This window comes from Pseudophryne corroboree, chromosome 1 (assembly GCF_028390025.1).
Source record: "Pseudophryne corroboree isolate aPseCor3 chromosome 1, aPseCor3.hap2, whole genome shotgun sequence".
NCBI lineage: Eukaryota > Metazoa > Chordata > Amphibia > Anura > Myobatrachidae > Pseudophryne > Pseudophryne corroboree.
The window spans coordinates 997,186,581-997,201,777 of record NC_086444.1 but is presented as its reverse complement, the minus strand read 5'-3'; the positions used below and the strand labels follow the sequence as shown (position 1 = coordinate 997,201,777).

General features: G+C 43.4%; 1 protein-coding gene across 1 annotated transcript in view; it reads right to left on the bottom strand.

Moving 5' to 3' along the window:
• The window catches only part of PALLD (palladin, cytoskeletal associated protein), a 759,036-nt gene extending 745,393 nt beyond the window's left edge, over positions 1-13,643 (bottom strand). Inside the window, exons 1-2 of the mRNA XM_063920614.1 lie at positions 13,536-13,643; positions 10,750-11,773 (exon numbers count right to left, since the gene is read on the bottom strand). Coding sequence (XP_063776684.1) covers positions 10,750-11,759 — 1,010 coding nt within the window. The 5' untranslated portion in view covers positions 11,760-11,773; positions 13,536-13,643. The remainder of the gene's footprint in view (positions 1-10,749; positions 11,774-13,535) is intronic.
• Between the last annotated feature and the right edge of the window lie 1,554 nt (positions 13,644-15,197).

Sequence of the window (15,197 nt, the reverse complement as noted above, 5' to 3'; positions counted from 1 at the left end):
CTTGAATTTGGTGGTGCAGAATTTTTTAAAAAACGACAGGGGTGTGCAAGAGATGCTGTCGGTGGCCAGAAGAATTGCGGGACACTTTCGGCGTACAGGCACCACGTACAGATGACTGGAGCACCACCAAAAACAACTGAACCTGCCCTGCCATCATCTGAAGCAAGAAGTGGTAACGAGGTGGAATTCAACCCTCTATATGCTTCAGAGGTTGGAGGAGCAGCAAAAGGCCATTCAAGCCTATACAATTCAGCACGATATAGGAGGTGGAATGCACCTGTCTCAAGCGCAGTGGAGAATGATTTCAACGTTGTGCAAGGTTCTGATGCCCTTTGAACTTGCCACACGTGAAGTCAGTTCAGACACTGCCAGCCTGAGTCAGGTCATTCCCCTCATCAGGCTTTTGCAGAAGAAGCTGGAGACATTGAAGGAGGAGCTAACACAGAGCGATTCCGCTAGGCATGTGGGACTTGTGGATGGAGCCCTTAATTTGCTTAACCAGGATTCACGGGTGGTCAATCTGTTGAAATCAGAGCACTACATTTTGGCCACCATGCTCGATCCTAGATTTAAAGCCTACCTTGGATCTCTCTTTCCGGCAGACACAAGTCTGCTGGGGTTCAAAGACCTGCTGGTGAGAAAATTGTCAAGTCAAGCGGAACGCGACCTGTCAACATCTCCTCCTTCACATTCTCCCGTAACTGGGGGTGCGAGGAAAAGGCTCAGAATTCCGAGCCCACCCGCTGGCGGTGATGCAGGGCAGTCTGGAGCGACTGCTGATGCTGACATCTGGTCCGGACTGAAGGACCTGACAACGATTACGGACATGTCGTCTACTGTCACTGCATATGATTCTCTCACCATTGAAAGAATGGTGGAGGATTATATGAGTGACCGCATCCAAGTAGGCACGTCACACAGTCCGTACTTATACTGGCAGGAAAAAGAGGCAATTTGGAGGCCCTTGCACAAACTGGCTTTATTCTACCTAAGTTGCCCTCCCACAAGTGTGTACTCCGAAAGAGTGTTTAGTGCCGCCGCTCACCTTGTCAGCAATCGGCGTACGAGGTTACATCCAGAAAATGTGGAGAAGATGATGTTCATTAAAATGAATTATAATCAATTCCTCCGTGGAGACATTGACCAGCAGCAATTGCCTCCACAAAGTACACAGGGAGCTGAGATGGTGGATTCCAGTGGGGACGAATTGATAATCTGTGAGGAGGGGGATGTACACGGTGATATATCGGAGGATGATGATGAGGTGGACATCTTGCCTCTGTAGAGCCAGTTTGTGCAAGGAGAGATTAATTGCTTCTTTTTAGGTGGGGGTCCAAACCAACCCGTCATTTCAGTCACAGTCGTGTGGCAGACCCTGTCACTGAAATGATGGGTTGGTTAAAGTGTGCATGTCCTGTTTATACAACATAAGGGTGGGTGGGAGGGCCCAAGGACAATTCCATCTTGCACCTCTTTTTTCTTTCATTTTTATTTGCGTCATGTGCTGTTTGGGGAGTGTTTTTTGGAAGGGCCATCCTGCGTGACACTGCAGTGCCACTCCTAGATGGGCCTGGTGTTTGTGTCGGCCACTAGGGTCGCTAAGCTTAGTCACACAGCTACCTCATTGCGCCTCTTTTTTTCTTTGCGTCATGTGCTGTTTGGGGAGGGTTTTTTGGAAGGGACATCCTGCATGACACTGCAGTGCCACTCCTAGATGGGCCAGGTGTTTGTGTCGGCCACTAGGGTCGCTTATCTTACTCACACAGCTACCTCATTGCGCCTCTTTTTTTCTTTGCGTCATGTGCTGTTTGGGGAGGGTTTTTTGGAAGGGACATCCTGCGTGACACTGCAGTGCCACTCCTAGATGGGCCCGGTGTTTGTGTCGGCCACTAGGGTCGCTTATCTTACTCACACAGCTACCTCATTGCGCCTCTTTTTTTCTTTGCATCATGTGCTGTTTGGGGAGGGTTTTTTGGAAGGGACATCCTGCGTGACACTGCAGTGCCACTCCTAGATGGGCCCGGTGTTTGTGTCGGCCACTAGGGTCGCTTATCTTACTCACACAGCTACCTCATTGCGCCTCTTTTTTTCTTTGCGTCATGTGCTGTTTGGGGAGGGTTTTTTGGAAGAGACATCCTGCGTGAGACACTGCAGTGCCACTCCTAGATGGGCCCGGTGTTTGTGTCGGCCACTAGGGTCGCTTATCTTACTCACACAGCTACCTCATTGCGCCTCTTTTTTTCTTTGCGTCATGTGCTGTTTGGGGAGGGTTTTTTGGAAGGGACATCCTGCGTGACACTGCAGTGCCACTCCTAGATGGGCCAGGTGTTTGTGTCGGCCACTAGGGTCGCTTAGCTTACTCACACAGCTACCTCATTGCGCCTCTTTTTTTCTTCTTTGCGTCATGTGCTGTTTGGGGAGTGTTTTTTGGAAGGGACATCCTGCGTGACACTGCAGTGCCACTCCTAGATGGGCCAGGTGTTTGTGTCGGCCACTAGGGTCGCTTAGCTTACTCACACAGCTACCTCATTGCGCCTCTTTTTTTTTTCTTTGCGTCATGTGCTGTTTGGGGAGTGTTTTTTGGAAGGGACATCCTGCGTGACACTGCAGTGCCACTCCTAGATGGGCCAGGTGTTTGTGTCGGCCACTAGGGTCGCTTAGCTTAGTCATCCAGCGACCTCGGTGCAAATTTTAGGACTAAAAATAATATTGTGAGGTGTGAGGTATTCAGAATAGACTGAAAATGAGTGGAAATTATGGTTTTTGAGGTTAATAATACTTTGGGATCAAAATGACCCCCAAATTCTATGATTTAAGCTGTTTTTTAGTGTTTTTTGAAAAAAACACCCGAATCCAAAACACACCCGAATCCGACAAAAAAAATTCGGTAAGGTTTTGCCAAAACGCGGTCGAACCCAAAACACGGCCGCGGAACCGAACCCAAAACCAAAACACAAAACCCGAAAAATTTCAAGTGCACATCTCTAGTTTTTATTGCGTCTCAGGGCGCCCCCCCCCAGCGCCCTGCACCCTCAGTGACCGGAGTGTGAAGTGTGCTGAGAGCAATGGCGCACAGCTGCGGTGCTGTGCGTTACCTTATTGAAGACTGGACGTCTTCTGCCGCCGATTTTCCGGACCTCTTCAGTCTTCTGGCTCTGTAAGGGGGCCGGCGGCGCGGCTCTGGGACCCATCCATGGCTGGGCCTGTGATCGTCCCTCTGGAGCTAATGTCCAGTAGCCTAAGAAGCCCAATCCACTCTGCACGCAGGTGAGTTCGCTTCTTCTCCCCTTAGTCCCTCGGTGCAGTGAGCCTGTTGCCAGCAGGTCTCACTGAAAATAAAAAACCTACTTTAAACTTTTACTCTAAGCAGCTCAGGAGAGCCCCTTAGTATGCACCCCTCTCGTTCGGGCACAAAAATCTAACTGAGGCTTGGAGGAGGGTCATAGGGGGAGGAGCCAGTGCACACCAGGTAGTCCTAAAGCTTTTACTTTTGTGCCCAGTCTCCTGCGGAGCCGCTATTCCCCATGGTCCTTTCGGAGTCCCCAGCATCCACTAGGACGTTAGAGAAATTATATTGCACAGGACTATGGTGTATTTTCTATAGTACATTGCGTTTATTAATCTCGTACATTACCATGCACTAGCAAGTATTCACTATATATATTTATGAAGGGGCTCAGACCATGCACTCTGTCATAGTTACCCAAGCCTCTGTAGAGCAGGGCTGGATTTACCACTAGATAACCTAGGCCGGGCCCTCTGAAATGCATCCCTGATCAGTGATCTGTAGCTGTAGACAAGAAAACATTTTTTCCTGTACTACAGCTTGCCTGCCATTGGCTACCTCAAGCTTTGCCCACTGAAAGGCTGGAGGTCATCCCCTATTCCCACATAGAGGTGCGGGTGTAGTGGATGCCCATAGTGTGACTGCATCTCCTCCGCACCACGTGATGTCACCTATTTAATGCCATCCATAGGCATATAATCATGCTGAACACCAGCTCCCCAGTCGGCCAGATGACTGATGCTCTGTTGTGTCTGCTGACTGCTGATCAGTGTGTCATCATGATCAGTATGTCATCATGTCCGGTAGATTGCTGATCCCTAAACCCCAGGCAGTGGTTCTGTATCAGGTATGCAAGCACTGACAGAATTATAATTTTTGAGTTTTGATTCCCCCAGCAATGACCTGCCTCTTCTCTGGTTGGTCCTGCCCCCTCTCTGCTGTCCTCCACCTCCTCTTCCCTTCTGTCACAGCTCCATCCCAAACCCCCTTCACCTTCGCTCCCAAACATAAATCGATGGCTAGTGCTCCTCCCCAAGACTGTTCCGTCTCACACATTGAGGTGACATGACAGTCTTACACAATCATTATGTAGTATATATTATATATAAAAAGAAATAAATATATACATTATGTGTGTGTGTGTATGTATGTATGTATATATATATATATATATATATATACACATCCAAAAGTCCAGCTCTCCACATTAGTGAAATTTGCTGAGCTGGGTGCCTGCACAAGGGAGATAACATAAACAGCGGGTGGTGCGGCACTCCAAGCAAAGGAGGAATCAGAGACAGTATACGGTCATATGAAGGACAATGTTTCAATGCCGTTTAATCTGGCATTTTCATTTGATGTGACCTGATGAAAATGCCAGATTAAACGGCATTGAAACGCTGTCCTTCATATGACCGTGTACTGTCTCTGATTCCTCCGTTGCTTGGCGTGCCGCACCACTGGCTGTTTATTATATATATATATATATATATATATATATATATATGTAGGTAGCGCCTCTGTTTTTCAAAATAAGCGAGTCCTGTAGGATGCACTGCAGCCAATAATATCTGGCTGTGTCAGTCCCCATCGAATCACTTACAATTCACCGCACCTTGACTCAGCCATCTCCTCCAAGTTTTAGCCCTGCTGACACCTCCCTGCTGCCTCCACCCCCCATCAGTCATGGTTACAGGGGAGGATCAGGGGGTCCCAGGACTACAGAGTGCAGGGAATGATTGTTGGGTCCCCGAGCTAATGGCTATAGGTTAGGATTATGAGGTCCCTGAAAAGCAGCCATCACAATCAGGGCCACACACAACTTGCACCAAGCATTGGACACTAGATGCTGATGCGATAAACAGGAATAGGTGCTTGTGTGGTAAGTGGTGCCCAGAAGTATCAGAGACCGGTACCAGCCATGAAGAGAAGGATCATGGACACATAAAACAGCTGATAACAGCCAGTACAAGGAAGTGGGGCAGCTGCAGCCAAAAGCACCCAGATAACAAGTAGCCTCCTAGTCTGGTAAGTATGCAGGTGCCATATATAAGCGGTATTACTATGATGCATAATGTTATAAGGGGCATTACTGTATGTGGCATAATACAATAAGGAGTATTACGGAGCAGATCATATTGTGTAAGGGGCATTACGGTGTGGTGTATTGTGAAAAAGGTATTGCAGTGTGTGGAAAATTGTATTAAGGGCATTACGGTGTCTGGCATAATGTGGAAACGGCATTACAGTGTGTGAAATAATGTGTAAGGGCATTAAGGTTTGTGTCATATTATGTAAGGGGCATTACGGTGTAAAGAATAATGTGTAAGTGCATTACAGTGTGTGGCATAATGAGTAAGGGCATTACTGTATGTGGCATAATGTGTAAGGGGGATTATGGTATGTGGCATATTGTGTAAGGAGCATTACAATGTGAGGTATAATGTATAAAGGGCATTACAGTATGTGACGTATTGTGTAACAGGCATTACGGTGTGGCATATTGTGTAAGGGCATTACAGTGTATGGAATTTTGTGTAAGGTGCATTGTGGTGTGTTGCATAATGTATAAGGGGAATTATGGTGTGTGGCATAATGTGTAAAGGGCATATGTGTTAGGGGTATTACGATATGTTGCATAATGTGTAAGGTCATTACAGTGTGTGGCGTAATGAGTAATGGCTTTACGGTGTGAGGCATAATGTGTAAAGGACATTACAGTGGGTGACATATTGTGTAAGGGGCATTACGGTGTGAGGGATAATGTGTAAGGGGCATTACGGTGTGTGGCATAATGTGTAAGGGCATAACAGTGTGTGGCATATTGTGTAAGGGGCATTACAGTTGTGGCATAACGTGTAAGGGGCATTATGGTGTGGCATAATGTGTAATAGGCATTACGTGTGTGGCATATTGTGTAAAGGACATTACGGCTTATGGCATACTGTGTAAGGTGCATTGCGGTGTGTGGCATAATGTGTAAGGGCATTATGGTGTGTGGCATAATGAGTAAGGGCATCACTGTGTGTGGCATAATGTGTAAGGGGCATTATGGTATGTGGCATATTGTGTAAGGGGCATTACAATATGAGGCATAATGAGTAAGGGCATTACTGTGTGTGGCATAATGTGTAAGGGGCATTATGGTGTGTGGCATATTGTGTAAGGGGCATTACGATGTGAGGCAAAATGTGTAAGGGGCATTATGGTGTGTGGATTTATGTGTAAGGGGCATTACAGTTTGGCTTAATGTGTAAGGGGCATTATGGTGTGTGGATTAATGTGTAAGGGGCATTACGATGTGTGGCATAATGTGTAAGGGGCAATACTATAAGGAGGAAAAATTTCAACATAAGGGCATGAATCAGGAATGAAAATATAGTGCTATGGATTGTTTGAGGGAGGAGCTCCAAACCGATATCTTGCCTCAGGCCCCATGAAGTCTAAATTCTGCTCTGCTGTGGAGGCTGGACATTCCCTCTTTGGAGGCTGGCCACACACCTAAGTATGGGCCCCTATCACTGCATTTCCCTGGTGGGCCCTTCGTGCCTCAGTCCGACACTGGGTGTATTTAATCGTATTTGTGATGTCACACGTGTTTTGAAGTTTGAATTGTTGCAACACTCTGTGTTTGCCTTTAGTAAATTTATGCGCTTGAACACATGGTCAAATACTCCCGAGAATGCAATCTCAACTAAATATGATTCTTAGTACATCAAGCCCTCGGTATCTTATTCAGAGTAAGGAGTAAGAACAAAGAAACAATTTGCTCATGAAACAAACCATACTGCAATGAAAGGGGTGCATATATGTTTGCATGCAGGGAAAATACTGATTACTTTTGCAGGGGACCCCAAGTATTATGTAGAAAACAAATACCATGCAACTGTGTTTTTACACTAAGATTTAGAATTGAGGGCCCCATTTAGCAACAAGACATATCACCCTTAGCACTAGTTAAAGGCGTAATGTTCTCTTTTCAGTAAGTTTACAGCCGTTTATCACTGTACCGCTTTTGCAATGGGGACCCAGTAATAGCCTTCCTGGCTTCAAGAAAGCCTTCCAGGCATTGCCAAGTCCCTAACGGGTAAAAGAGTCATGCACATGTGCTGACTGACCATCACGCATGTGCATGACACAATAGCCCATTGCAGGCAGTGGTAGGGAAGAGTGTGGAGGAAGCCGCCGACAGGAGAACCTTGCTGAACCTCGTTGGAGAGGTAAGGAATGTTAAATGCTAATTGCATATTCCAATGGTTCCCAAACTTCCTTGAATCATGTCACCTTACAGTGTCAGAATTTGCTTTACAACACACTTAGGATAAAAGTTTTTTATTGATAAATTTGGAGAAAAAAAAAGTGCTTTTGATTGTCCACATGTTTTATGATTGGCAGCCACTAGCATTGGTTTGGCCTATCACTCTGACCATAAATAATTGGATTTGCTCCTGGACTCACAACCCGAGGCACCCCTGGGTGGTTAGGCACACCATTTGGGAACCACCAGTATATTCATTAGTATCCCTGCGATACTAAATTAAATATGCTGCTGGTAAGAAGTATGTTATTAAATGGGGCCCTAAGCTAGCACAGTCCTTCCCAACTACCTGCATACATTTCTCTGCACATTTTAACATAGTTTTACAGGTTGAGTATCCCATATCCAAATTTTCCGAAATCCAGAATATTCCGAAATCCTGAATTTTTTGAGTGAGAGTGAAATAGTGAATGTTTTCTGATAGCTCAATGTACACAAACTTTGTTTAATACACAAAGTTATTAAAAATATTGTATTAAATGACCTTCAGGCTGTGTGTATAAGGTGTATATGAAACATAAATGATTTGTGTGAATGTACACACACTTTGTTTAATGCACAAAGTTATTTAAAATATTGGCTAAAATAAGATTATATTATCTATGTTTCTATGTTTTAAATTGCCTTCGGGCTGTGTGTATAAGGTGTATAAGTAACATAAATGCATTCTGTGCTTAGACTTAGGTCCCATCGCCATGACATCTCATTATGGTATGCAATTATTCCAAAATACGGAAAAATCCGATATCCAAAATACTTCTGGTCCCAAACATTTTGGATAAGGGATACTCAACCTGTACCAAGGTGCATATTGCTCCTGTATTTGCTCTTACACCTAACTCTGAATAAGGCTGAATAAGTGTGCATTCAGGTAACACTTGAAAGCAAAATTAATATTTCAATTAATTATAAAATAAATCACACCATGCTAACGAAAATAGTCTTTCAAACTACAAAAGTACTGCCATCTCCTATCATTAAATTCCCCTACTGAAGCCAGAGTAAAAATGATTATAATTAAATATTGAAAAAAAGCATAAAATGGTTATGGAAAGAGTAAATAATGCAATAAGTTATTCAATAAGGCCATAAACAACTATTCCAAATGACACTATTTAAGGATATATAAGTATATATATTCGTCATGTACATAATTGCCTATAATGTTCTAAGTACAGTCCAATAATTGCTTAAAACTATGCACTGTGATTTTCTTGAAAAGCAGAAGAGAAATGCCTGGCTCAGAGACGTCCATATTGCAGTCAGTTATATTTACAAGCAACAAGAGGATTACCACTGGGCAAGTGTGAAGGTTCTAGGTTACCAGTACAGTACATTATCTGCACGCGATGAGTCAGAATACAGATAAAGTAGCAAGCTGTGAAACTCTTACATTAATTATTTTGATTTAAACATAACTCAGATTACACCTTAATGGAAACAAGTTTGTGACCTTGTCACTGCAAGACCATCACATTCCGCTGCGGCAGTTATGCAACGTATCCATTCACCCCACTTAACTGATATTGCTATTGTCTAATCTCACACAGGTTCATAGCCATTCCAGCAGTTGCCCACTTGAATTTTACGTGCTGTTTTTAATTTCAAATAAGTAAATCTACATGATTATAAAGGCTACTACATTAGAAAACATTTATTGATATCTTAGTTTAAAACCAGCAAACATTTTTTAAGTTACAAAATTAATGAATAAAGATGCTCTTTTTACAATGCTGTGAAAGTAAATTGACTCATTAGACAGTCGTAGGCTCCACTATGTTCCTGATGACATTCCTGATAGGCCACTATAATGTTCTGCAGAGTCCATGTCATCATACAGTATCTTTATAACAGTCATACATAAAACTATGCTGTTTATAAGCGCATTGAGGAAAAGAGAACACTGATATGAAAGGATGTTTTAGGTAAAGGGGGTACTCACGGAGAGATCCATGCTTAAAATCTAAAGGGCCATATACACGGGAGAGATGTGTGCTGAGCGAACCGCTCAGCACACATCTCTCCAGCCGCTCAGCACAGCGCGATATGTGCTGAGCGATGCGGGGGAGGACGGGGGGCCGCTCATTTCACCCAGCGGGTGAAATGAGCGACGTGCTAGATTGAGCCTGCATGCAGGACAATCTAGCACCGGTGATAGCGATACACGGGGCCGCGCATCGCTATCACTGTGGGGGGTACACACGAGTGCTCTGTGCTTAAAATCTAAGCAATCTAGTCAGATTGCTTAGATTTTAAGCATCAATCTCTCCATGAGTACCCCCCTTAAGCAATCTTACTAGATTGCTTAGCTTTTAAGCACAAATCACTCGTGTGTACCCCCCACAGCGATAGCGATGCGTGGCCCCGTGCATCGCTATCACCGGTGCTAGATTGTCCTGCATGCAGGCCCAATCTAGCACGTCGCTCATTTCACCCGCTGGGGAAATGAGCGCCCCCCCGCCCTCCCCCCGCACGCTCAGCACACATCTCTCCCGTGTATATGGCCCTTAACTGTTTATTACTAATTACTGTTACTGTAGACGTCATTAGGTATATCTTGATTTCCTGTAGATGTTTAAGTCATTTTGGAATTTGTGTGTTTTGTGTCTGCTCTTTATGAAGCTAGGCGGTGGCCATGGTGTTTACAATGTCTTTAACAACATCACAGAATCAGAGACATAAGGATTGAGAAATAGTGACGGAGTGTTTCTTCTGTTGGGGACATGAAACATATCTCCTGTGCCTGCCACTTGACTTAAGTCACAATCTAAAACGGTATTTATTAGTTTTCCCTGTTTTGCTATTTAGGACTGAGTTAGCTCATCCCTTTACCTATTATTGGTACAGCTCACTATATTGAGTGAAGTAAAGCAGGGAAGTCTACAAGCCATTGCATTGAGGTAGAAGCAATTGAAAATTTAATTAAATGCAGTAAAACACATTTCTTTCTTACAAGTCACAAATAAGTCATATATATTAAAGTAGGCACTTTATATAAAATATTATATAACCCTTATTCTCTGTAGAGATTCAATTAACATTTTTACTCTTGTCAAGAATGTGCCATTATGCTGCATATCCTGACAGTTTTGTCTACTGCGACAATTGCTACAGGTGTTAAAGGTTAGTATATTTAGGCACTTACCTAACTTCTGGCAAGGGGTTTCCTGTCACTCTGCATTCCAAACTCACTCTACTCCCCTCAGCCACTTCTTGACTTTTAAGCTTCTGTACAAATCGAGCAACTGAAGGAGGAGTATAAGATTTATTGTCCTGAGTGTGAGTTTTCTCTGCATCAAACTGCTTGATCTGCTTCTCTATTTTCTCCAGTGTTTCACCTGTATCTTTTACAAGTGTCATTTCCACTGTTTTTACTTCTTGCTGTGGTTCTATTTCACTTTCCATGATTGTGGGGTTAATTATAATCACATTGTCCTTTTTTGGAGAGAGATAGCCACTATCTGGTGAGGAAGAGTCTCCATTTGGTCGCCTGTCTCTTGCTTTACTAGTCTCTCGGAATATCGCAGAGAGTTCTTCGATAAAAGTAGCTGCCTTCTGACACATGTCACTTTGAGCATTATTTTCCCTGTTAAATGCTTTTGACCTGACTTTTGGAATTGGAGCAGTGGTTAAGCCGCTTTTACCCTGATGTTTGGAAGCTTTTTGGGCTTGCAGAGTCCGAATTATACTTGGACTAGTGGTTAGAAGTGGTGATATCATTCCTCGAACGTTTGAAGCCACTGGATTACTAGAAGCATTGGATCTTCCTGATTTATTAAGTACATTATCCCTTTTCCTGAAGTTTTCTGATGCAGAATTACTTATTTTTAATTCCTTAAAGGACCTGTCAGGTAGGCTAGCATGAAATGTCATCAAAACATGTCCTTGGGTTGTATTCTCAGACTGAGGTCCTGAAAAGGCTTCACGTGCAATGTCTAGGCTCTTGTTCATTTCCTCCTGGCTAAGGAAAGCAGAGAGTTCTGGGACATCCATGGCTTCCCCGTGTAAGTCTGATAAAGAATCATAGAAGGAGTCATGGGAAGAAGCTTCAGACATGTGTTCAGATAGACAGTCTTGTGTTTTACTCTCACTTGGGTAGACATCTTTCATTAAAAGAGAAACGGGCAGACCTGGATCCATGGCACTTTTTGCCATCCCGAAAAGTTGTTCTAGTACAAGAAATAAACATAAGTGTCAGAATATGTTTCAAACTGTAACAATTATTTAACATGCATCTCTAAAAAGTACACATAGGGCTTGATTCAGAGGTGGGTGCTGTGGCATCCTCTCTATTGTTTGTTGCTGGAGTCACATATGCGTTAATATACAAATGCCAGATTCAGCCCCCCATCCCCCTGGTGTACAAGCCCTGAGATGCCCACTTTCAACACCCATGCATGCTGCAACACCGCTGGTTGTTCTTGACATGCCACCATTGGCCCACCAGCATGGTGCACCATCGACACTGGCACCTTTCACCTTACACATTGCGGCCGCATCCTGCCACAGTGTGATTGACAGTGGTGGCTTTCGAAGGGGCGTTGTCGTGGCGTTGGGGGGTGTACACAACAGGGGCATGATGGGAGCATTTTCAGGGTGGCTGCGTCACGTCACATGCAGCCGCTCCAAAAAAAAAGATGGCCAGCGATGCCTGACAGTGCAGCCAGTCTGTTCTGCCATGGGTCAAACTTCATTGTGGATGCATCGGAGGGTGGCCTTACATGCTGGGCGGCCTTGCCCTGTGCTGAGCAGTGCCCAGCATGTGTGGAGATGAACGCAGATCTAGCTGCGTATGCAACCATCTGCGTTAATTTCAGTGTTCATTTCCCTATGTGCCTGGGAAAGTAGACAGCTTGCACGGACATGCTCTTGATCCTCCCATATCATTCCCATGAGACAGATTTTGTTTGCGTTAACTTCAGGCCACCTCCAAGTGATCACCCAGGAATGCCCATGGTTTTGGCGCTCCATTTCTGATACCTCCGGTCCAATAGGTAGCAGCACCTTTGTGCGTACACTAACGGTAACGCATGCGCCGTAGGAGTTTTTGGAATATTTTGCACATGCAAAGCAGCAAATAATTGCTCAACTATGTCAACATCGGATTTGCGTGTGGTTTGTGTGTGGTTTGCGTGGACTTCTGAATCTTGTCTAGTGTTTTCACAATACAAAAGTTCTTAACTGCAATATAATCAATTTAATATTATGAGCTGGATGTATTGGCGTCCAAGATTGCAGACCGAACTCTGAGTTTTTTTAAAGCGGCAATCAAGACATGGTTTTGCCTTGTGTGTGACTGCCCCTTTAAAAACATGTCAGAGATTGCCGGAGGTGCGGGATGCCATACATCCCACCCAATAAATCACATTTTTTCAAATGTATTTCTGTTTGCGTTAAAAAAAGGAAAACAAATTTGTCTTATTTATTACTGAAAATATAAATTGCAGCAAACACTAAAGGATTATTCCATAGATATTACTGACGTTTTATGTTTACTTATGAAACGTGCCATAATATCCTAGAGAGAAGATTATGACACAATGCTATATACACACTCTTTGGTTTGCTGATTTTTATTAGTCAAAACAAATCATAATATACAAGGGATAACAGGTATTTTAAGTAATATATTTGTACATGAGCATTTCATTATTTGAAACTAAAAGAAAAATAGAATTGTATCTGGCAACAGATGCTTATTCGTTAGCAACAAACTAACTGGTGTAAAACATTGCTTACTCTCTTCAATGTGCTACAAAATGACAGTTATATTTATTGTTGTACATACATCTCATCTCAATACATACTGTATACAATATACTGTAATAAGACTATAAATTTCAATTACAAGTGGAATATATAGTCTTATTATATTGTAAATTGTAATCACATAATAATACATTGATTTGGATATTAAAAAGAAGCACTTACCTAAGAGATGACTAAATGCGCTCAATTATAAGAAAGAGATGTGCAGCTATACATTAAGTATTGCTTTGTCCCCACAGCACTCAAGAGGTGAATGTGGAATGGAACTTGCATCTGTTCCCACAGGACCATGTCATTCTTCCTCCAGTCAACTATATTTGGTAACTGATCTCATGTTTCAGTGAACTGCTATCTGGGATTCCAAGAGAAAGGCTGTTGGGCCTTGCTGAAATAACCTCACCAACACTTGCTTCTCAGATATCGGAGGGACTGTATGTTTCATTTTGTTATCTACAGAAGAGTTTCAGCATTACTACTCACATTACTTAATAATAGGCTTTCAGAAAAAAATATATAAATGTCAACCAAATGTCAATTCAATTCATAGAATCTTATGGAGTACATGTTTAGGACAGTTCAGTGTACAGGTCATAAGTAGTAATTATTACTTTTTACTTGTTGGTTTATCTGTGCCTGCAGTCAAATCATTGTTGATGGTAATCCAGAAGGAGACAATTATTTTGTGTCCTAAAGTAAAGGGGGGTACTCACGGAGCGATCGCTGCTTAAAATCTAAGCAATCTGACTATCGCTGGTGCTAGATTGGCCTGCATGCAGGCCAGTCTAGCAAGTCGCTCATTTCACCCGCTGGGTGAAATGAGCGCCCCCCCGTCTCCCCCCGCACGCTCAGCACACATTGCACTGTGCTGAGCGGCGGGAGAGATGTGTGCTGAGCGGTTCGCTCAGCAAACATCTCTCCCACATCTGCCTGTGAGTGCTGGCCTTAATGCTGTTTTTTTTCCTGGTGGCAAAACCATGTTGCAAATAATCCAATATATTGCAAAATCTGATTACAAGTGGCCTAAAAGATTATTGTAATACTGTATGACCTTCAAAGAACCAATTCAATAAGTAAAGGAAAAGTATAAAAAATTGAGTGAATTAGAGACAGAACATGACAGATCATACAGTATATACCATATACATGGCCTGATTTAGGTTAGTGCATAAACCCAATAGTATATGTATATATGTATGTATATGTACTAACTCGATAGTGGGGGATCTGCACATGCGCTGGATCCATTCTGCACATGTGCAGTACAGGTCCTGCATCATCGCATGTGGTGCCTCCTAAGTCACAGCTTGATTGACAGGCTGAGGTTATTTGGGGGCAGGGAGAGGGCGGCAACGGGGACTGTTCTACAAAACGGGGGCATGTCGCTACTGCACCAGAGGAAAGCTTTAAGTAACATTTGCATATTATTGCTACTGCAACTCTGACAAAAGATAGAAGAGCAGATGCAGCAGTTTTCACCTCTGAATCAGGCCCCTGGTGTGGGGCCATGATCGGGTTAGGACTCTCTTAACGCAGGGGAAATAGCAGACAAGTCTTATACAGATGTGAGTCTTTATAGTACAACCAAGAAAGCAACGTGCCACTAAATTTTGCAAACATCTTCTGAGGAGAGTAAGATGTCTACCTTTGACACAACATTATCTAGTAGGAAGCAATCTTTACATGTACAGTAGGAGTATTGAAAGACTTCCAGAATATAGGATTACCAATCCATTGGCATTGCTAAGGTGGTGTAAGAAAGGATTTTTTGTAGATGGAAGCTGGCATCAGTGAATGTGCCAACAGCCAGATGGCTGGATCCTTATT